Source organism: Martes martes (assembly GCF_963455335.1).
Source record: "Martes martes genome assembly, chromosome: 13".
Classification (NCBI taxonomy): domain Eukaryota; kingdom Metazoa; phylum Chordata; class Mammalia; order Carnivora; family Mustelidae; genus Martes; species Martes martes.
The window spans coordinates 21,623,773-21,648,989 of NC_137901.1; the positions used below are offsets into that span (position 1 = coordinate 21,623,773).

At 35.6% G+C, this 25,217-nt stretch overlaps 1 protein-coding gene across 1 annotated transcript in view; it reads right to left on the reverse strand.

Annotated features, from left to right (window-relative positions):
• DCC (DCC netrin 1 receptor) overlaps nucleotides 1-25,217 on the reverse strand; it is a gene marked incomplete at both ends in the record, with an annotated part of 1,141,350 nt that overhangs the window by 281,834 nt on the left and 834,299 nt on the right. The window contains 3 exons of the mRNA XM_080821994.1: nucleotides 8,808-8,857; nucleotides 15,238-15,376; nucleotides 17,057-17,205. Of these exons, the coding sequence (XP_080678120.1) occupies nucleotides 8,808-8,857; nucleotides 15,238-15,376; nucleotides 17,057-17,205 (338 nt within the window). The remainder of the gene's footprint in view (nucleotides 1-8,807; nucleotides 8,858-15,237; nucleotides 15,377-17,056; nucleotides 17,206-25,217) is intronic.

Below are 25,217 nucleotides of genomic sequence, written 5' to 3' on the forward strand. Positions count from 1 at the left end.
CACTCATATCCCCCTGTAGACTGCACTACTTGCAGAAGTTGCAGAGTCTCCTATGTTCAAAAAGGAAACAACAGTAAATAAATAGAATAGGCAACAGAATTTCCCCTAAGCCTATTACCTCCTAAAGTTACTGCCCATTTCTTTGTTGCATTTCAGAATAAAACTTAAAGACATCTGCAGTCATGCTCTGCAATTACCTTGCCTTCCTCTCCATTTTCATGCTCCCTCCCAAGTGGCCGCATTGCTGTCATTATTTTCTATATTTTTCATCAGCACCGACATGGTTAGCAGCACCCCCACTCCCAACCCCCTTCCTCTCCACTTCTGTGATACCATCCCTCTTTGTTTTCTCCTACCACTCTTGCTCCTTCCTCTCTATCCAATCTCTAAATGTGCAGTATCTCAAGATTCAGCCATTTGGTTTTCTAACTATAATCTCTCCCTAGGTGTCATTGATATGATGGTGACTCTTAAAATTTATATCTCCTGTCATGACCTGTCATCAGACCTTTGGTCTCAAATGCCAGATTGTCTACATGATTGACGTCCCTAATTGTTTGTCCAGTAGTTATCTCAAATTCAAAATGTCCAAAAACTAATTGATTGTTCCCTCTAAACCAATCTTTTTCTGCACCCAATCTTATCTCATTAAACAGCCCTACAGTGCACTCATTTGCTGCAGCAAAAATCTAGTCTCTATCCTTGATCCTTCTCTTTCCCCTGCCCTTTATATCCAATTCATTAGCCAATCTTATTGGCTCTAAATGCAACACACATCATGATTTTTCCCATTTCTCTCTTCATCTTCTGTAATGGCTCCCAAGTCCCCGCTACAATCATTTCATACAGATCACTCAATTGTCTCCTAAATGGTCTCCCTGCTCCCACGCTGCCCCATCCCTAATAATTTTCCTCACAACAGCCAATGTGATCTTTTAAAAAGAGATCACTCCCCGTTCAAGCCTCTTTTCATCATCCACAGAATGAAATTCTAATTTTTGCCATGCCCTATAAAGCCCCAGATGATCTGGCCCTGACCCAGAGATCTGTGATCCGTGCATATGTCTGTTATTTCAATCACACACAGACGGTTCCCTTGTCAAGGCTTTTGTACTAGCTGGGAGATTTCCTTGGAATGCTTTATCCTAGGTGTGCAAAGAAACTGGCCCTTTTTCATATTCTTGACTCAGCACAAGTGTCACTTTCTTAAAAGGCGTTTCTCTGACAATCTGATTTAAGTTATGTCCTTCCCTATCATATTACTGTGTTTTATTTTCTTCACATAAGTCATCATTCTCTTGTGTTAATTGCCCAGTTCCTTGTTTGCTTATCAATCTACCTCCCTGTATTTGAATTTAAGTAAGCTCTAGGAAAGGAGACTTGACTGCCTTCATTGTGGCTTTTCCAGCAATAAGCTCAGCTCAAAGATAGTATTCCAGTCATCAGTTTAACAACTAATACTTACAGGGTTATTATAAAAAGTAAATAAAAGAGTGTTCTAATTGTGTAGCATTTTGCCAGCCATAGAATACCTGCTGAAAAAGTTGAGTGACCGCCTTAATTATTATTATTATAATTAGTTACTCCTCAAATATGTATCAGCAATGTTAATTAAAATAACTCATGCTAATATCTTAAATAATTCAGATGAAGGGTTTGTATGTTAACAGTTGTTTTCTAAGGTAAGCAATGTTTTAAGTTAGACAAGTAAATACATTTTTTTGCATGTAGGTCAATGTTTCAACATCTCTAAATTCAAATCACATAGTTAGTGACTGATTTTACCTACTGGTAAGACTGAACCTATTCCTGTCCTCTAACTAATCAACCCTTCCAAATATAAGGGCGACTTCCTTGAACTAAATTAAAATCAGAGACCTTATCACTAGACCTAGGTTCATTTAATTTAAGCCCATTATTAAACCTCCCACTTTTCAAAAATGTATGACTTGAGGGAAATCTCATTAAACTTCATGGAGAGGTGAAAGTGAGCTTTGCCTTCAGAGCCAACCAGAAATGGAGCCATTAAAAATGTGTGATGAGGTAAAAATTACAAGGCGATATTAGAAGAAGGTGGTATCCCACCACCTATTTTAGTCTTTTTCCAAATCATCTGTGCAGGTATCCCAGATGGCAGTGATGAGAATGAATTTGGAAAGAACAAAATACAATGACCCCAAATCACAGAACAAAAAATGATGCTTCTAAGTATTTGAAACATTCTAGGAAATGTTTCTCTAATCCTGTGTATAGTATAGAAAGTTCATATAGACACTGAGATTTAATCATGCCTCTAATTTATTCAAATCCTATAAGAGAGATCATAGGTCATTCTCGACTCCCTATTCCATAGTTTTGCTCATAGATGTTTTGTAAAGACTTTTCCTAGACTCATTTCTAGCTTTTCAGAAATTTATTTTTTTCTTCTTTTGTCCACTTAATTTGTATTTTTATTTGAAATTAATTCATGTAAGAATGTACTTTTTTGTGGAGATGAGTTAGCTCAGCTTATGGACTACATTGTTCTTGTTTGGAATGTTTATGATGTTACCACAATAAGTAACACAGAAAAAGTTTTAAGGATAGTATTTAGTATAAAAGTCATCTATAGAAATAAATCATTTGACCAAAACAGAGTTAAAAAATACTTTTGCAGCCCTTAGTATCTCTAATAGGGGATTATATTTCTCATAGCATTTAAAATCATGCAACATCACTGCTTGGGAAAGTACCATGAGTCAGTATTCTCTAAGAACAGATCTAAGAGAATGAGTGATAGTGTGATATGGAGATATGCCTTGAATTTACAGTGTATTCGCTTATTGAGTTTATTCACAGAATGCATTTAAATTGGTATGATGCATTTGTTATATAAAAATTGGTTACCTATATCTATATCTATATATTTTTACACTCTCCTAATACTCTCCCCCTCACAGTTAATCCATTCACTGTGTTTCCACTGGGGGAAAAAAAGAAGATGTTGATTTATTGGAACTTTGAAAAAAAAATTAAAGGATCAATTTACTTACTGGCTTGGAGCTCTGGTCTAAACTGTAATGGGATATAAAACTGATGTTTATGACCAAAATTGCATTTTCAGAGTTAGTCTAGAACAATCCCATTCATATATTTCTGGTTTGTTATTAACTATAGCAGTTGGTTTTGTCAGTAGATTTTTTTTTCAAACAGAGTAAGTTATTTTATTACAAGAACAAAACAGACTTGCTAATTTAATGTCTAATTTCATCCATATTACAAATGCAAAGTATATATAATCATAGAATGTAGGTTACTGAACTCCAAAATAGTGTGCTTAAGTGAAATAAACTCAACTTGCAGAGTTAGACCACTAAAGTACCTACAGTCATTATAAATAGTGTCAGTAGATTTTTTTTAAAAAGAATTCATAAATATGGGACCTTGGAACAGAATTATTCTGAAAACAGTATTGATAATGGGAAGTGAGGTTTCTTCTAGCCAATTACAGCATCTGCCTATTTTCTTGACCACTATCATTCATTAGATCCTTCATTTCCCTGTGAAGATATAAAACTTTAAGATTGTTCTCATTTCTCTATTAAGATAAAAAGACAATCACATTTTTTCTCATGAATTAGTCTCCTCACTTTTTATAAAATAAGTCAGGAAGCAGAAAGTAAAATGTTGGTTGCCAGAGCTTGGAGAAAGGGGAGAGATGGAGTATTATTATTATTTAATGGGGAAAGAGTTTCAGTTTGAGGAGATAAAAAGTGTTCTGAGAGTGATGCTCGTGAATGTACTTATGCCAGTAACCATACACTCAAAAAAGGTTAGAATGGTAAATTTTTATGTTATATATATTTGACTACCATAAAAGTATTGATTTTTTAAAAATGTATGCAGGGCAGCAGATATCTGAAGATGGTTTTTTTTTCCTAATTACAGCCCAAAATAGTTTTGTTCTTGAGGGAGTTCTCATGAAATTTATGTTGTCCAATTTTAACATAACATAAACATTTATAATCAATCTATTCCAAAAATTCTAGGCAAAAACAGAAAGACTAGGCTGGAAGAACTATTGGGAAACATTGTCTTCCTTATAATTTTGCTCCTACCCTCACACCGTTCCCAAGACTCTTTCAGTCATAGCCCACTGGACCTTGTCTGTACTCAAAGAACACTCAGGTAAAGCATCAATGAAGAGATCAATAACTAAAATAAATACAAGAGATCTTGTATTGAATTGAACTGACGAGTAACTGGACCAGACACTATAATCAAGTAGAAATGCTCTGCGTGTTATGATTGAGTAAAAACACCAGTGCGAAGTCTGAAGTGTAAATGTAAATATTATCATAAATGCCAGTTTCTAATTTATCTTTGTATGGTACCCAACATCTAAGGACTCTTGCATGTCCTCTTTCTCTACATTATATGCATTTCAGAAACCAACTGGATTTGTTGTGAGGAGGACTCAGAGCTCTGGCTTCAAGTAAGTCAGTGGTCAAAGTATATTTTATGAAGGATTTAGGACGATTGGAAGAGAAACCAAAAAAACTGTTTTCATGAGCTAGCTGAGGCCTCTGCCTCTGTTCATCATACAAGGGGGAGATCAACAGTCACCGGAAGCATGGTCAGACTGAAGAACGGGGTCTAGAACACCTGTGTGAGCAGTGTGTTTTCAGGGAGATGCGATGCAGCAGGAAGTGGTGTCAATTCCAGTGCCCTCTGGACAACCAAGAGAAGAAACCCTCAGTCGGGGGAGGGGGCACAGAGGATCTGCAAATTAATATTGTAACTCACACTGACCTTGGTTTTACAATTCTCCACTCTCTCCCTTCTCCTCACTTTTGCACTATTGTTCACAGCCCCTAACAAGTGTATATCCCAGTTGGGAGTCAAATGCAAATGACTCACTCAGCTGTCCACCTGACTCTAATGTTCTGTTGATACGAGAACCAGCTCAATGACAGGGGACAGAGACATGAGTCAAACCCATTCTGTCACTCCACATCTTCAGAAGCATATGCCCCTCTGAGGTTACCCAATGATACAATCCTTAGATTATCTCTGTATTGTTTTTGTTTGTTACTTTGCTTTGTTTTGTTTTTAAAGAAAGAGAGAAAAGGAAAAAGGAAAGAAAAAAAAAAATGTTAAAATATCTGGGACCAAAATGATCAGTATGTTTTCTGGAGTTGGAAATTGCTGTTTTAATTCTCCCTTTGGGTAGTTTCTAGGTAAAGGGACTTGTAGGATCACTAAACTAATTTTCAAGTTGTTTAAGCATGCCAAAATATGCTCACACATGAGGGAGTGAGGCACTAAGATGCAGCAGGACACATCAATTTTTCTAACTGTAGCAATTAAGGCATCACACACACTTATCAAACTGTGAGTAACTAGCTGGGGGATTAGCTTTTAGGAATGCAACAAAATTACATCCACGTAGATTTAACTGCTGTTCAAGGATAAGAATTTCAACACAAGAAAGATGCAGTGAAAGAACAAGAGAAATCCACTGTTCTACATTAAAAAAATCTAAATCTGCACAAAGATCTGTGCCTGGTGATATACTGGATTTTATTTATTTTTTTAAATTTCATTTTTGGTAATCAACCAATAAATATCTGAACATGTGAACTGAATCCAGTATACTTTAATCAAAATATGTGTACCATTTTCTCAAATTCTGTAAAGATAAAGTGATTGAGAAAAGGTCTGACAAGTGAAAATACAGTCATAGATGTCTGGAGTCATAGAGATTCTAGAGATTATCTCTCCAACTCTCATTTTATCAATGAGAAAAAAATGTCACTTTGAGGAGATACAATCAATTAAATTTGGTTACATTAAAAGTGAATTTTCTCTCATATGTTTTCCTATTAAAGGAATGTTTTCCTATTATGAGTTCCATGAAGGCAAAGACTGGGTCACTTAGTTATATATAGTAATATAGCAGGTGTATGTGCAATGTGTATGTTTGTATATATGGATATATGTTTATAAGTATACAGTATTAGTAGATACACAGTAAGTACACAGCAAATGAATGAATCAATGAAACCAATCTTGACTTTCCAAGATCTCAAAGAGCTAGGAAAGGAACCCAAGCATCTTGAAATGTAGCATTCTCTAAATGTTTTTATCTCAGAATTTTTGTATTGGAAAATAGTCAAGTACCAACAAAAGCTCTTCCTAGTCTACAATTTATGCTTTATATTCTACCCAACTAATTAAGTTTTAATATGTATTTCTTCAAATAATAATTGAATTTTAAAGTCAAATCTTAAGAAAATTATTCCTACAAAGTTTCCCCAGTAAAACAGTCACATTTTAAAGTCCATTCTGTAAATCATTATTTTCTCTTTTCTTATGAAGATGTTATTTCTTGTAAAGCAATTTTAGTATGGCAAATAACCATATAATCATGACTCATTATTACCTAAAATTAGTATCTATAGGTAAAGCCATTCCTTCAGAACAAAATCTGTGTTCAAGCAAGCCTGCAGAAAGGGAATCAAGTCTGTTCTACGATTATAGCTTTATAAAGGTTATCGGATATATGGGGGTTTTAAGAACAATATATTAACAGAATTTTTGTTTCTTTTATATAAATGTGTAAGAATCTTATTGTTCCCATAAGTTGGGATATGATATCTCAGTCCTGTTGGCTTATTGATAGCCAGAACCTTAACCAGGGCCTCTAAATGGTCATTTTATACCTTATAGTGACTTATGAATTCTATGTACAGAAATCCTAGCTATCTATGTTAAAAAGTATTAACATCTCCAAATTTTCTCATTGACTGTCAATAACATGATCAATTATGTTCATTAATTGTAAACATTATATAGAATTAAATTTTAAAATATGGCTCTGTTCTATATTAAATAAAAATCTCAAGTAAAATGAAGAACACAAATGTTGCAATTCTTTTAATTAGTTAATTTAATTTTAATTAATTAATTTAATACTACTACTACTTATTCAAGTAAAATAATGCTTTTTAAATAAATTTTGTTTCTTAAAATGGAAATGGGGTAAATATTAATATATTTGAGAACTTTTGTTTCAAACATAAGAAGAACGTCAAAATACAATATTGTTTTTGTCTTTCACTTCACCAATATTGGAAATTAAAAACAACAACAACAGTAATGGTGTTTTGACCATCCTATTTCTTTCTCCTTGGTAACAAACCAAGAAGAATCCAAACTCATATTTTCTAATTCCTTAAAAGCTAGGAAAAAAGATAACAGAAAGAAGGAGAGGCAAATAAGTGGTTTTCTAGGGCCTGGGCCTGCTGTATTCATTCTTAAAAGCTAATGAACAAGTTAAATTTTCTAGCAGTGCAGTGTTCCAGATATAACCACAGGAGGATAGAAACAGGAGTGCTTATATTTGGTTGTAGCAAGCATTGCATATTATAGAAGAGTACAGGCTGGGATATTTGTATACATATATAGAAATCAGTTGAAAATTCAATTTTGCAAAACAGGAATTCCCTTTTCAGGGAGGTAAAAATCCATATTTAAATACAGTCAGCCTCCAAGGTCATTCAATAATTCTGGTTATTTTCCTTTAGCTCATTTTTTTCTCCCTAAGTTCACTTATTTTACCCCTTCTAATTTTAAATTCATTTTACTAGTTCTATCCAATATGGGGGGTAAAAATATAAGAGGCTAACGATTTTAGAGACATTTCATTTGTTCCAAAAGACAAATTCATTTGACAGAGGCAAATCTGATCACAGCCACAAAACAGGACTTCATCAGAGATTTTTGCAAAACGTGGCAAGGAATCATACATTGAGTGAACAGCTACTGACACAAAGTTAAATCCTTTATATGCCCTATTACTATTCTTCATGGTAAATCGATAAGGAAAGCATTAACATTCATACTCCAAGAATATAGAAACTGAGGCTTGCTGAGGTCAGAAACTTCTCTAAGATCACATACAGTTATTAAAAGAGAAAGCCAGAATAGGAACCAGGGTATGCCTTTTGCTAAGACTTGTAAGGTCTCCCTGCTGTCTCCCAGAGCTTAGAGACCAATTAGGCTGACCACCCGTCCCACTCCCCATCACTGAGGCCCGGGGAGAGTGAAGTCACCTCCATGAGAACATACAACAAAGTGATGAAAGAGTCAACCCAAACCAATTCTTGTTTGCTTCACTATACTATACGGCTTTAGCTCATTTTCAACCCCAAGGCACACTCAAAATAAGATGTTTCTAGAGAACTGAGTTCTGGCATTAGGCTCCTTATCTTCAGCCACACCTAGACTAATTTAAGTCCTTTTGAAAGTTTTATCAGCTTTCCAGGCCAGGAAAATATTAATCACTGGATCACTGCTTCATACATATAACCTTATTGGACCTCAAGAAGGTCTTTTGATGTTTATAAGTGGAAAATAGGGATGGTATGAAACATCCCATTCTAATTAATTTGTCAGGAAACAAAGTCTCTCTATTCCACCTCTTTCAAGGTGAAGGTTTTGTTCGTTCCTTCAATCAATTGTGGCATTAGTTCATTATGTCCCAAACTGATAAATATAAGTAAATAGACATCTTTGCTTCCTGACGGAATAGCCTTTAATCATTGTCACATTTATAAAACGGTGTGCTATTAGTAAAACGATCCTTCCTTTAATTAACTCAAGTGTGGTGGAAGAAGACGTGGAGTCTGTGCTGCTCACTCACTGTGTTGTTCTGGAACATTCCTTCACATGGCAACCACCATGCACCCAGGGAGGTGAATCAGTGGGGCGAGAGAAAATTAACACGTGTAGGGAATGAAACAGTGAACCTTTCCATGACTTACCCTTGAATTAACTACTTCCAGGGAGACGTTCTGAGGCGGGGCACTTGGCACTAAAAGGAACAAAACAAGGCGAGACGGTTACTGCCAGAGTCAGAAAAGAGAAACTACAACCTTCTGTGAAAAGAGAAAGCGTGACTTTTCACAGTTCATGATGGTAATTAGGTAGGCTGATCCAGGTGGAACTTCAAAATTTTCCTGGAGAGATGAAAAAATAACTGCCTCTGTTTATTTTTTCTCACTTGGTAGGACCAGGCATCCATATAGGGAGTCCTCCTCCCCCCAAAAAACCGTTAGGCAAGAGAGCACCTGTGGTGATACCAAATACTGCCATTCAGTTACAGCTTTCTTGTTATAACCTTCCCAGAGAAACCAATAAAAATACACAGAAGATTTCCTAGAGTGGTCTTAAAGGCTTAAGATATTGTGTATTTCAGGATCTGCATGGTTTTATTATAAAATATGTCATTCTAATAGTCACTCATGTTGTTTAATCCCCTTACTGCAATCTTTATTATCTCTTAAAATGTGAAAAGAAGAAATACATCTGTCTTTTATCTGTGTGTAATTAAACCTATGTGTCATAGATGCAAGCAGGTTATCAAATAGCTCTCAGTGAGTCAAATGCATTAACAACAAAAAAAATCCTGCTTATTTTTCTTTGTGGATTTTTGGAAGTATTTTTTTTCTCTTACTTGCATTTTGATTGCCCCATTCCTTCATGGAAGAAGGAAGAACATGTACAATTTTTTTTTTTTAACAACACTTCTAGTGGATATTTACTGTATCAAAAAGTGAATACTCTATCATGTCAGTCATTCAAAGACGCCATTCACTAAATGGGTGTATGTGTCAGACACTTCCTAGATGTCTGAGAAGAATCATAAACAAAATAAAGCTTTCTGCCCCACAAAAGAAACAAAAGTAGCATTCAATAAATGCCTAACATGTATTAACCTGTAAAATGAGTAGTCCCTATTTTGTTCATGAGAATTTGATTAATTTAACAGAGAAGAAAGGCTCTCAGCATTTTCAATAATTTAAGGGCCGTTTTCTGTCATGTCGCCCCTTCTTTAACTTGAACTTGGACAATATCTACATTTCTTGAGGGTACTTATATTTTACCCTGAATTCATTTATGTCCTACTCTGAGTTTACCTTCTGAAAAGTAATCACCATGAGGGCATGATATGTGTCTGATTAATCTGTATGGCTCCCAGACTGACATTCAATTAATAGCTACTGACTCAATGGTTACATGAACAAATAAATGCTTACTGAAATATTAGCTCCTAGGCCTCTCTGGACACCATAGGAATTATAATCACTTACTCTGTTTTGATTTTGAACTTCTTATCTTATTATCTTAGTACTGGGTGAAGGTTGTGAGCAATGTAGCTTGTGACCAAAAAACAAAACAAAACAAAAACAAAAAACAAAACTCAAACCAAACCAAACCAAACAACAACAACAACAACAAAACACTCACTAGAGGCTTGTTTTCATGAATTAGGTCAACAAGAATTCTTTCAGAAATTATTTTATAATTTAAGAAATAGACTTTATCATTCAACTTATTTTAGTTCATATTACATTTCTTTTCAAATACAGAATATAATCCTCACAGGGTCCTGGATTCTTGTCCCTTTACATGCTGAATCCTCAGTATCAATAAGAGTATCAAGTGTGGGTCACATGCAGCAGATATGTGTTGAATTAATTAACAGAGAGATTATAAGACATAATAAAATGTTTTTCATCCTGAGGGTTTTGGCCATAACAAGCTTTCTTTTTGTAGTTTTATTTTAATTAATGTAAGACATACATATGGTATAATGCACAAATCGTGTACGCGTGATTGGATAAAGTTATATGTCTGTAGGAGTGTTCACATTTAAACAACACCTGGATCAAGATATAGAATATTTTCAGTATCCTGGAAAGTTCACTTGGGTCCCTTCCCAATCAATATCCTTCTGAGAGTAACCACAAGTCTGACTTCTAACACCACTGATTAGCTTAGCTTGCTTCGGAGCTTACTAAAAATGAAATCAGTTATTTTGTTCAGGCCGGTTTCTCTTGCTCATTGTGATTTCTTGGGATTCATTCTTCCTGCTGCATCTTGCAGTAGTTTCAGTTATTTTGTTTGTTTTTTTATTGGTCCTATTCTAAAACATTACCATTCTATTTTATATTCACTCATTCTATTGGTGAATGGCATTGGATTACGTTCCGTTTGGGGCTCTGAAGAATAAATCTGCTATGAAAACTTTTGTACATGTCGTTTGATGAACAATTACACTCATTTCCTTGTTATATACCTAGGACTGGAAAACCTGGTAGCAGCGGCAACCCCTACGGGGTTATATATATGTTAAATATAGAAAACTTCCAGAATTTCCATATCCTTACCAACCTTTGTTTTTTTTCTGAATCTTTTCCATTTTAGTTATTTGGTAGGTATTAGTATTTTTATTTGCTTTTCCCTGAAGACCAGTCATGTGGAGCATCTTTTCACATGTTTGGTGGCATTTGGATGTCCTTTTTTGTCAAGTTCTTAAAGTATGGGTGTGTGTGTGTGTGTGTGTGTGTGTGTGTGTGTGTGTGTTTTAACAGATCAGTTTCCTTCAAAACTCATTTCTAAAATTTTCTTTCTTTTATATCTTAGATTCCATTTTCATGTTACTATGATTAAAACATTAAGATTTTTCTCCCTAAAGATTTAGTCAGAAGGGCTCTTTTGCATTTGAAAAACTTCCCAACTTCTCGACTCTTCCCAAATGCTATTAATGAAACGGACTTCCCTAAACTACCTTCACAGACTGTGAACATCCCTGTTCAATTTTCAGGAAAGGGAATAATGCAGAGGCTTTAATAAGACCATCTCCACATTCTATTTCCCTAAAAGAGGAAATATTAGAGTAGGCTGGAAATAATAACAATGTGCGTGATCAGAAAAACTGAACAGAATGACATTCTCACAATAAGAAAGAATTTAATATAATCTATATTCAAATTATTCTGTAAAGCATTGAAAATTAAAATAAGCACCAACTTAAAAAAAAATGCCACGTGTTTCATCATATAACTTCACAAACTTGGAGCACACTAACTGTTCTTGCCTTATGTAATTAGGAAAGAAAGGAGAGAGTTCCTCCGAGAGCATTTTTAGTTATCAATCTCTACTCCCTCCCTCTCACTATCAGCTCCCCTATTATTGACGCACAGTAGGTAAGATTCGATGCTTGGTGGAAGTAAATGGAATCCACATTTATCTGAACTTTTCTTTATTTGATTTCCCAAGATGTTTCATTATCTCATGAGTGAAAGAGGAAAGCCATAGTTCATTATTTTCTCTTCAAAATGTCAAGCAATTATCATTTACAATTGGCTTGTTAAAGCCAATCAGAGGCATTTGGTCCAGAAACTCCCCTCAATATGGTAAAACATGCAGGTTTGATACAGATGATGATGATGCATTCTGTAGAGTAGATAAAATTCCCATTTGTAAATGAATCTCCCTATAGAAAGGCACTCGAATTCCTCCCCTTACCAAATGTGTGCTGTCCTTTACACACAATTTATGGATTGAAATAACTGACATATAATGACGAGCTTTGTACTTTAAGCAATTAGCATGAGAAATTCATTACAGAATAAGAGAAACTCAAGATTTTTTCCACATTAAATCTTGCTCCTTTTCTTACTTGTGACCTAGCTCTGCTGCTTACAAGCCTTGACCTCTTTCTAATATTAGTTTTGTCATCTGTAAAGTAGGAAAAAAAATATAGTACCATGAGGATTAAAGGTTAATAATGTTAAGTGATTAGAGCAGGGCCTTGCACTAATAAGTACTCAATAAATACCAGTGACAACAGCAAAAATTACATTCTTATAGTTAAGTGCGCCTATGAAATTGGGTCCTTCTACTTTTGGGCACAGAGCAAGCTGGCACAGAAATTCATAAATAGTAATTGATTCATAAAATATTTTAATGACCTACAGTTGTCAACTAGTTCAAGAGATGGTGTTTGAGAACAAACTGGCAAAATTAGTTACATTTCACCCTAACTTTAGGCTCTCTAGATCTGACATTCTAAAACCCAAATGGTTTAAAGAAGTGGATAAACAAAGGATACAATAAGTGGAGGGATCTGAATGAAAAACAGTTTTTCTTCCCAGAAAAACAGCGAAAGTATGCTAAGTTAGAGACGACAGCTTATCAGGATAAACATCTTCACAAGCATTTTAGCATGGAATATCATTGGGATAACTAATTTAGAAGAATAAAAACATTGTTTTCATTTTTTTGTTGTTTTTATTCAATTTTTTATGGTCTCAGTATAAATTTTTATGGTAAGGGTGCCTCTGAACTGGTAAGAAACACAGTGTTCTCTAAAACACAGATGCATTCACATGCACATCTATTAAATTAGCCACATAAATGGGAAGTCCTAAAGATAAGTCTATACATACTAACAATTGTATTGTTTCCTGAACTGTCTGATTAGTTCAGTAAATAATTACTGAGATGATGAATGCAGGGATGACCATAACAGCATCCCTCATGTAAAGGAACATGTAATATAAGGAGAAAAAATGATATATATATTGTCATAGATAATATTCACTGAACACTTAAATATATGCCATGCTTACATATAAGGTGCTCACATGGATTAGCCCATTTAATTTCTACATCTCCCCTTTATAACATCCAGAAAGTCAAGGAGAAGACAGCTTCAGGACTGAGGACTGGGAAGTAGCAGTCTATGAAATGTGATAAAATATACCTCTGTATGATGCATGACCCTCACATGGCCAGCTTAAATAGAATGAAGATATCAGATTGAGCAGAAAGAAGGGGAATGGCTAACAAGAGAGAGAAAGCTAAGAGTCCAGGAGATTTTGTTGGAAATCAAAAGAGATGATTGATCGTGAAGAGGGTTGCAGACCGGGTCCAGGAGCGGACTCCAAGGGGGCCATTCAGTTTCAGCTTTCTCCTATCAAATTCATCAATAAAGACAAGTTGGCATCCTTTTCATAGTGACTCTTGTTGGGTTAGGGTCATGAAATCCTTTTATTTAGTGACAGGCATTTTCTAAGTCCTAACTATTGCAATACTTAGAGATAATAATTCTTGGACTAATGAGTAATAATCTCTCTCTCTCACTTAATGACATTTAAAACCAAAGTGAAGAATAAGGCCACAGTATTACAGTTCAGAGTGTGAATGAAATCTACATAAATTATGTAAAATATTCATTTTCATTTGTTTTCTTTTTATTTTTATAATTATAAGTTGTGAAGTAATTTATTCTGCCAATAAATATTCTATTCTGTCTTCCATAACAGAATCAGATGGATGGGCATTAAAAATGATACTGAAGTGGTGTCACATATAAAATATTTTTTTAAGTTGAAATTGCAAATGAGCATCACTCTTGTGTCTGTGCTGAGCTGTCCTTAATAACATGCATGACCTTCCTCGATCCACTGATACTGTGTGAAATACGCACTCAGGTACTTTTCCAGATTAAACAATGATGGATTGGTTAAGGAACCACAAGTTAAAGTCTTTTTTCCTTTGAAATTCAGAAGATCAATAATTTATAGAATTATATACAACAACATGGAAACCTTTGCTGAAAAGAGATAGCTTGTTGCCTTTTTTAATATTCATGGGGGCTATCTCTGCATTTCTACACCTGCCTGAATTTCCACTGGTCCAACATCATATATTCTGCTGCCATTTATTTTCACTTGTCATTAAATTTCCCAACATTTCTTTATCCTTTTCTTAGATCTCTAGTTTCCTCTGCTACTGCTTTGCCAAACCCTTTTTTTCATTAAGAGTTTTTCCTCTCTTTTATGATAGTTCAGAAAATATGTCTAATATTTCACTTATCAGGCAAGTTTACAACTAAAATTATGCATTGCCCTATTTAGTTTTAATATCTTCAGTGCTGGATTATTTGGCGTAAATCCTTAACACCATATTTTCGAATTAAGTGGTATATGTAGGAGGACCGTCCATCGTTTACACTTTTAATCATCCACAACCCCCCCCTTAGAATGAGAAATAAAAGAAACAAACCAATGTAAATTAGTCCAAACACATGCACAAACGTGTTTGTGTTTATAGACAATAAGATACCCCTCCCCCCACCAATAATTTGAACTCTTAGGCAGTAGTCACACTTTTGAAGATTACCTATTAGGACATTCTGACACAGAGCTTACAATATACCTTGGAAAGTTTAAATTTAACTGTAAGGGATAGTTTGAGCAAATGAGTTAAATTTTTAATCAATGCTAATAGATGCCAAAAAGTTTTCATTAGGAAGCCTTAAAGATGCAACCTATGACATACATGTAATATTACATCATCATTATCATATATGTGAATCAAGTTTCACGGTCTATAACTTACCATCAGAAAGTGTAACCACTGTTATGTCATCAGTAGATACTCCTGGCCCATAGCGATTATAAGCTAGGAATCGCAGGGTATATTCCGTGAATTTTTTCAGGCCTTCCAGCTTATAAGATAGTCCATCAACCTCTATATTCTGGGGACATAAAATGCCAAACTGTTATTCAGGAGGCACAGTAAAGCAGAAATGGCAGCCATTCTGCACAATCAGTGAATTGAATATTAGACTCTTACTCACAAAACTACACTCAAGCCTCATAATGAGTTGTTATAAAACCTAACTTGTGACACACACTCCCCCACTAAATCCCAAACCGTTCTGCAGACTCCTAGTTAAAACAGCACCGTGCTATTTTTACAGTCATTAAGTTCCAATATGTTTAATGCCATCCAGTACATTGAACGGTGCGCCGTATTCCACCCACACTGAAACTCTGACAGGCAGAAGGCTGCCTGTGATCCGTGGGAATAGAGAGTTGCTCCTCTACCCTAAGTGGAATAATTCACTATAAAACAGTAGGTTTCTTCCTTCCCTTGCTGAAATATAACCACAGTTCTTGAAACTGGAAGATCCTTTGCCACAATCTTTGTGTCTCACAAGGCTGTGAGGTGGTTTGGAACCGTTTCTGTACTTCACAGCTGCAGAAATGAGGTACTGGAGCTGACGGTCATTGAGAAATCAGAGCCCGTGTGTTTGTTCTTAGAAGACACATTATTTCACTCTCCACAATGATGCTCACACTTCTTTTTGTCTCGGGCAACATCGTTTCTGAATTTACTTAAGTGGGTTGGTGAAATTCATTATGGAAAAGCCAAAAATGCGTTGAAAATGGAGAGGACAGAAAAACGGAAGCAAGAGCTAAATTGCATGAGGACAGCAAACAAATAAAAGATGGGATGGATAATTACATAAAAGGAAATCTTAGTGATTCCTATTGTGCAATAAAACTTAGGGCTTGAACTATTTCTGAATAGGACTGTTGCGAAACTTTGTTTCTGTTTTTTTTTTTAAGGCAAAATCTCTATCATGCAGTTTATGGGGAAGCATGAAGACCACGGTATGCTTGGCAAGCTTCATAACACATTCAAAGAACTCTGTTATCCCAACATGGGCTCTTGGTTTTTCCATTTAACTGTGCACTTGTCTATATATCTTTTTCCACATGGAGGCTGAGGATCTGGAAGTAAACATCTCTCAGCAGACTTATATGCGTCACAAAACAGAATTGTTGTTTCATGTGTGTCCCCCTAAATACTTATTTATCTGAAAATCTAATTTTCCTGTTTTTAGGGATCTGTGCAAACCACAGATTACAAACAAAATGTAGGAAGGAGGCAAGTAGCCTTCTGGAGTGAGATTTCCTGAAAACAATGAAAAGCATAGGGGACTACAACCTGAAGGTGAGGAAAGGACAGAAATAACTCAAATACATAAGAGTGAGATAAGCAAGTTGACTAAGGTCATCGAACAAAATATCAATCTTCCTTAAGATAAGGACTCCTGATGCAAATGCTTTCTAGGACCAGATGCGTTAATACAACTGTGGCTATGCTGGCCCAGGCCACTCCCTACTCAGATAAAAAAGAAAAATTACATCCTTTATAGTGACTTTATCTCATAGCACAGTTGCCTCTCTTACAAACAGAATTCAATTAAATTGCTTAAAGTTTCTAATAACAAGTACTCTAAAACCGATCCGCTTTCCAGTTAATGTGCTGGGCTGGACAGTACTAAGAGTTTGCAGATCTCCTCCTAATGGCTCTAGTCCTAGGAAAATCCAACAGGTGGCAGCATTGGGCCCATTCCTTTGCCTACCTGTTCCTTTCCCGTGGACACCTCAGTGCAGAACAATCTGTAACCTTGGACTGGACCGTTTGCATAGGCAGGGGGTTCCCAGGTAATAAGAATTGAGGTAGGTGAGGTAGATACAGCTTGCAGGTTTTCTACTGGCCCTGGAACTTGCACTGTGTACAAAAGAAATTGATTAGTCTAAGAGGGTTCTCTTTTTCAAAACAAGCAAAATACATCTTTCACAGCTTATGGAGATTATACCCCTATGTATTATTTTTAGAACCAAATGGGATAAGAAAATAAAATGCAAATGTAAAGCAATGAATTTTAGAATCATTTCATTTTGAAATTCAGGAGGGGACTTCTATTAATCTAAATTACTTATTTGATTTTTACAGTGGAGGAAAGTGGTCAAGGAGTCTAAATGACTAGGAAAATGACAGAAAACGAGATGGACTCTTGATTCAAATTCTTAGTATGGAAAATTTTCCACTATACCAGTGTGCCTTCGCTTGTGCATGACTCATAACCACAGAAGGAAAAAGAGAAAATACAGTTAGAATACTTACATGTCATGTCTCTGCTTAAAATTCAAATAAGCAGCACAGCTATGGATAACTTACCACATCTTTATTTATGCCAGCATTTTAAAATCTTGTCCAATCCTGAGTCATTTAAATTAATTTTGGCATCAATTTTCAATTTCACTTTCTAGTATTCCATTTTCTCTCATAACTGCTACTTTACTTTAGAATAAGTACCTTGTTCATTAAAGAAATTATATAGCACAGGTCCACAATTGGTTACCTGAAACACTTGTGTCCAGATATTTTTTGAGATCTAGAAATGTTCAGGTTTTAGAACGGTAATATGGTACATGTGCAGTGCTAGGGTAGCACCGTATTATCAGATCATATATTTGCAGCAAAAAACATGATATTCACATCAAACAGAATTACTAAAGACTATACATAGCATGGCATAAAGTCAGATCAGGTTTGGGTATGACATGAGTTAAACTCTTTCGAATTCCAGATTTGTAAATTTTGAATGTATGCATACTTTTTAATTTATGGACCTGAATATAAATATATGGTTTGTAAACTGAAAATCCAATACCCATGTTTGTTAATGCAATCTAAATTAAATGGTTTCATCATTGCAAGTATAACAATTTTATCTTCAATGTACTGTACATTTTCCCCAGCCTTAAATACCACCTAGCTTTGAACAGATGTACATTCTAGGCCTCTACTGGAATTTTGTGAGTTTGAATGTCCAGAGTAAAACAGTCTGTGAAAACCTGGCTCACAGAGATCTGATAACACAACTCCTTAGATCAGGGCTGCTCCTGGGTCCCTGAATCAGTCATTTTTCAGAACGTATTCCATGGCATCCAGCCTCCTTAAGGCATAACTGCTCACACATTCATTAGGGGGAAAATATATATATTATATATTTTAGATATATTTTATTTATCACCTTCACTTATTTTTCCACCAGTTCCCAGATCTTGAGTATCCCTATTACTGACATTTGCATTATTTCAACTGAACAAATCATTGCTATTTATTTATTTATTTATTTATTTGTCAGAGAGAGAGAGAGAGAGAGCGCAAGCTAGCACAAGCAGGGGCAACGGCAAGCAGAGGGAGAAGCAGTGGGACTCCATCCCAGGATGCTGGGATCATGACCCAAGCCAAAGGCAGACACTTACCCCACTAAGCCACCCAGGTATCCTGACTGCTAACAATTTCTTAAAACTGTAGTTGAAAATCTTTTTAAATCTACAGAAAATTTTAAGAATGAAAATAGTACATAGAATACCCATGTTCCCTTTTCCCAGGTATACACATATTCTTTTTTTCTGTCTCTCCATATATATGTATATATTGTATTTATCATATTCATCGTATACAGAGAGACAGAGATACACAGACAGAGACAGAGAGTCTGAATCTATCTATTCAGATTAAGTTATGCATACCATGGCTCTCTACCCCCGAATGCATATTTCCTAAACATTAATGTGTATGTGGATAATATGAACTTGAGTGCATTTTATTCTAATACAATACTTTTACTTAATTTTCATCTGCTTTCCAATTTTGTCAACTGACCTCATAATGTAATTTATGTAGCATTTCCCTCTCCGGTGCAAGATCCAGTCTAGGGTCAAATTTGTATTTCATTGCCATGATCTCTTTAGTTGGTTTTATGCTAGAACAGTCCCAAAGCCCATCTTTATCTTTTAGGTCCTCTATACTTTTGAAGACTCTAGTCCCTTTTTTAAATTAATAGAATATTACTTATTTGGGGTTTGTTTTTGTTTCTTCATGTTGGATTTCAGTTATGCATTCTAGACTGAAACGAAACATGCATGATATCTGTCTCCTCAGGGCATCATGGCCAGAGGCATAAGACCTTTCTCCCTCCCTGGTTTGTTATGTTAGTTCTGAATAGAATGTGTTGCCAGATTTCTCCACATAGAGTTAACTGATTTCCCTATATCCCTCCCAACCCCAAAACCCTGCTCTATTGCTCACAACCGATAAGCAATTTGCGGGGAGAGACTAAGTCAGGACTAAATAAATATCATGTTATTTATCAAAACCCCTTAGAATTAGCACTTAGTAATAGTTTTTGATAAATCAATTTTTTGGCATGGTAGTTATAAATTGTTTTTTAATTTAAGCACTTCCTCTGTATTAACCACTTGGCACTCAACATTTTATTAGAAGCAAGAATCCGTATTTCTTTTTTTAATAATATTCTATTTATTTATTTACTTTAGAGAGGGAGAGAATGAGTGGGGAGAGCAGCAGAGGGAGAGGGACAAGCAGACTCCACGCGGAGCATGGAGCCCCATGTGGTGCTTGATCTCAGGACCCTGAGATCATGACATGAACTGACATCAAGAATCAGATGCTTTACTGACTGAGCCACCCAGATGCCACAATGTGACCCCACATTTCTATTTATGTATCTCCTATTAGTATGGGCACATGGATTTCTACTTTTTCATGGTCTATAATTCATAATTGTCCTTAATCATTTTGGTGTTCAAATTGCAGAGTTCAAATTTGGCCAGTGAGGTCCTCTTTAAGTTGGTTCCTCTGTCATTATAACATGCCCTATCATTTATTGGAGCACTTCCTGTCTTTCTAGCATAATATATTTCAGGCTCATCTTGATCCTGCTCCAGTTCTGGAATCAAACATTTCTCCAGAGATGTCTCCTTCCTTTTATTGGGGAGTGGTATTCGAGATAAAGACCTGGGTGTTAGCTGCGTTCATTGCTATTTGGGTGTCTTGCTTCTAGATCCTATTGATGAATGAGAAACAGGAATTTATATACACTTATACATACAGAAATGCATTCATGCATACATATGCTCAAATATACAGGTACACATCTTCACTTGTCATGACTCTACAGAGATACCTCCCATTCCAATCCATCTCTACAGGGCTTATTCTTACGTTCCCCATTCCTTTTATGTCCTTTCTTCCATAGGGAGAACAATGGCTTCCAAAGATGATAGATACTTTATGAGAGTGCCCTCCCCTTGGTCCCTTTTCCAGGCAGGGGTAATTATTCTATGGGAAATTCCTTATTTTCCAAAGGGGACTTTAGAGGACAATACTATATGAAAATGAGGAGAGTTGCTTATGTCTAAGTTCATAGTGATACAATTAGAACTGTTCTGTAGTGAAGACATTTTGCTCCATGGGGGGGATAAATGCAGAAGAAAAACTTGCCTACTGACATTGTTCAACTGGATTTTTAAAGTACAATGTTTAGAGAACAGCGATAAAAAACTATAATTTTCACACTTCTATGATTACTGATATATTCACAATGACAATGCAAACATTTTCAAAGGGGAGGTTTGTTTTCTGATTGGGAATCTGTATTTTTCTAAGGAAGAGAGACAAAGAAAGAAGCAAGAGAACTGAGACTGAGTGACTCGCTTTAGGTACATGTTGAATGTGACATAATTAGGATTTTGAAATTTCACAGAGCATATCCTTGTGGCCCAGTGATGTATAAAGTATTAACTGAATGTGCTCCTTCTAGCTCTCCTGTGGCTAAACTGAAAGGGCACTGCTTACTAAAAACAAACATGGCTCATTCTGGAATCTGACACTAAGATTTAAAATGGCCAATATCCAAGGCCATCACTCCACATTCAAGGAAGTTTTCCCAAGCAGGATGACTCCAAGAGGCCTAGGAGATGAGTGAGTCTCCCTTTCTTGGAGAAAGGAAAGGAAGACAATGTTTTAGAAGTTCCTGCTCATCCGTTCCACTGGAACACAAGGGGGTAATGAGAAGAAGAGTAAGCCACATGAGAATCTGGAAGGCCAAGCTGAGGGAGCCATCTAGAATAGTGAGGGTGGGAGTGCACAGCCCACCAGACTAGGACTCTGAGCACATAGCAATCAAATATTCCAACCTCACAGCAATCTCTGTCAGGCATTGTGGGGAGAATAGACAGATTACCCAGATGTCTACAGCTCAAGGCAGCATCCCCACAAAGACTACCAAAAGACCGCACTCCACCCCTGACGAGCCAGTGAGGGCTGCTTAGTGTCTAGGCTCTGTGTCAGGAAAACGGTTAAAACACTCCACTTCCTTTCCCAAATAATAGGAACAGTTGTCTTCTCCACAGGGTTATGCACATTGCTAACTATATACAACATACTCAATAAGCATGTGTCAAATATATATATTTGTTTGTATATCATTATCAAATGTTACCCTAAATAACAAGCCTAGGGATGTCTGGATGGCTCAGTCAGTTAAGCGTCTGTCTTTGGCTCAGATCATGATCCTAGGGTCCTGGGATCCAATCCCACGTAGGGCTCCCTGCTCAGCGGGGAGCCCGCTTCTCCCTCTGCCTGCCGCTGGCCCTGCACGTGCTCTCTTTCTCTCGCGTGCTGTCTGACAAATAAATAAATAAAATCTTTAAATAACAAGCATAAAATAAAAATAGCTACTCTGTGTAGTCTAACCCATTTGATTTTGTTAATGCAGGATTGCAGAAGTGTTTTCCTGATACCTGATGAGAATGAAAGTTGGTATACATGTCCCTGTTTGTCGTATGCACGTGAACCTAGGTACGCTTTGCCCACGGTATGATTTGTTTATATGCACGTATAGCTTGGTTGCCTACAAGACAACATCAGGTAGTTAGGTAATTGAGATTCAACTTGGTAGTGCCTACTCTGATTGTCTGTTCACAACTGAATTATTCTCCCTTCCTAATGGTCATTAGACTGTATCAGGGAAAAACAGGTGCTTGGGATTCCAGAAGAATTTCAAGCAGAGATAATAGACACCAGAAGTAAAAAAAAGAGCATTCAGAGCATTTAGTGTAAGTGTACACTAACAGCAGTATGTGTTTTCACTAATTCCATCCAAATGATAACATTCTATTTGTTGTTGTAAGGTTTCCACTTGGCTTTTTCTCAGAAAGGATTGCATCTTAGTACTAAACTATTTCCTACTTCAACTTTTTGTTTTAAAATACAATTTGTTTCATGATCTGATTGCATTGGTTCAATTTCCTTAACATTGTCATGTATTAAAATTAAAATACCATGTTGTTGTTCCAAGTAAATATAGACATTAAAACATCAAATAATTAACACCAAATGATATATTCATCATTTATAAGACCAAATACTGCCTGCCTATGGGATATTTTTCTCTCCAACATTCCTGGCTAGTGTCAAAATTATTTCACATAAGCTAGTACATGCTTATTTTTCTTCATGACAGTGCTATACATTCAAATTTGTGAATTTCCTAATAATTTCCTTTTGAATTATAGCCCAAACATAGGTCTGTTGGTAATATACTGTGCTTGTGTTAATTGTGGAAGTATGCATGTATTTATTTGTATATTTATCCAAATCTATAGCTATATATTTAAGAAAGCTTATGTAGTTTTATATATGGGATTTGTTATATGCATATTAGAAGGAGAGACAGAAAAAGAGAAACAAAAAATGTTCAACAATGGGAATTATATGTGAAATCGATACAGTTAACAGCTTCAGCCTTCCATTTCGTTACATTTTAGTATGTCAGTCAAGAAACTTAATGGTCTTAACTGCTCATCATTTCCAAGATGTCTTTAATAATCCCCACTGATCCCCTCAGTTGGACAATAATTTTGTGGCAAACTGCATCTAATTTCTCTTCATCTCTCTTCGAGTTACCTATTTCTTCAAAGAATGGCAAGATTTCAGAATAGATGCATAATCTATGCAAGTAACTCATCAATCAATGTCACCTTAACCAACTACCTTCTTAAATTTTAATATTGTATTTCAGTAGAAATTCATTATAACACCTGTACCTAAGAACAAATCAAATACTTATGTTGGAGTAAATGAGATGTATTACATGTCACTATTTGCATTGAGGACAGTAATTTCTCACTATATATATTTATAGTATAACAGAACACTTTATAATGAGATCTTATTGGATATTAACCCCCAAAATGGTATATAAAAGTTCGCTGAATCTCTAAGACAGCATCATTTATCATATGTAATCATACTGAAAACAGAATGTGTGTTTGTATAGTATATGTGAGAGTGTATGTGTGTGCACAAGTGCAAGAGATAGAAAGAGGGAGAAGAGGAGAGAGTATCAGTTTAATGAGCTACAATGGATTAATGAAGGTCAGAAGGTATAGTTTCTTGCCCCTACTCTACTTATGATAAAGACCAGTCATGGCATCAAGGAGTCCATGGAGCCCCTGAAACTGTATGCACATTTTCAAGAATATACTGTGTACATTTTTTGGTGTAGGGTCCATAGTTTCCATCATTGGGGTCTATGATTCTCAAAATGGTAGCTCCCAATAGATTAGATAATATCTCTGGCTTCTTTTGGCTCTGAAAACCAATATATATTTTTTAAATTCTCCTAAAGATTTATATATTTTATTTGAGAGGAAGTGCTTGCACTTATGCGTGCACAAGTGGGGGGAGGGGCAGAGGGCAAGACTCTTCAAAAGCACACTCCCTGCTGAGTGCTGAGCCTCGCGCAGGGCTGGATCTCCTGACTCTTGAGATCAGGACCTAAGCCAACACCAAGAGTCACACTTAAACGACTGAACCACCCAGAGCCCAAACCAAAGATTCCTTAATATCAATTCATTTGTAATGATTGTTATTACTTTACAATGGGAAATATGGTAATAATTTCAGTTTAAAAAGACTCTTCAACTTTTAATGAAATTCAAAAGCTGAAACATGCTTAAGACATAGACTTCTTCTATTTCATTTTCCAAATCATGGGTAATTGAAGGCATTTGAATTAATCTGGTTTCATTCATCAAATATTTTAGGTTTTCAAGGTGTTAGAGCTTATGAATATCTTTTTTTTTTCTTTTTCTTCCTTTCTCTTGCTGTTTCTATTCTACTGTCTCTCTACACGTCTTCCTTCCTGACATCTCTTTACTGTAAGTAATTTGATATTTGTATTAATCAGACTAAAACCTAAATTATGGTTTATCAAATATAAGGTTTGAAAAATATTTTGGGAGTTTCAATAATCTCTTCTAAATGACAATGTAAATATAAGATTTTCATAGAAAAAGCTTTAGAAGGATCAAGACATGTTACTGCCTTCATAATACTGAATGAGGCTGATGTCTTTTCACCATTATACTGATGTTTCTCAGCTGGAAGTCCGAAATGAAGACAAATGTTAGTGTCAGAGAATATGTAGTTGAACATTTGAATATTTAAAGTCTTCTCAAAATGACTGTGTAGTACAATGTGTCCTACTGTTCCTAAATCATCAATTTAACAGCTACCAAATCTTTTTTTTTTTTTTTTTAATGGAACTAAAGTACTAGTGCATTTGGGAAAAAAAAAAAAAAAATCACATGTGTTGTCATTCAAATAATGAGCTATAATTCACATGTGCTCAAATCAGGGCAAAATTCCGAGCAAGATTTTACCTCCTTATTCATTTGCTAATTTAAAAAACGATTCTTGAGTTCATTGTTTAAGATGGATAGCAACAGATCTAAGTAATTGTCTGTAGTGATCCAAATGGATTTAGGCCACAAAGCTCTTATTTAAACAGTGGCTCCCATTGTTGATGATCTCCTAACTGAATGTGTTTCAAATGCAAGCCGTTTCTGAAACTATTTGCG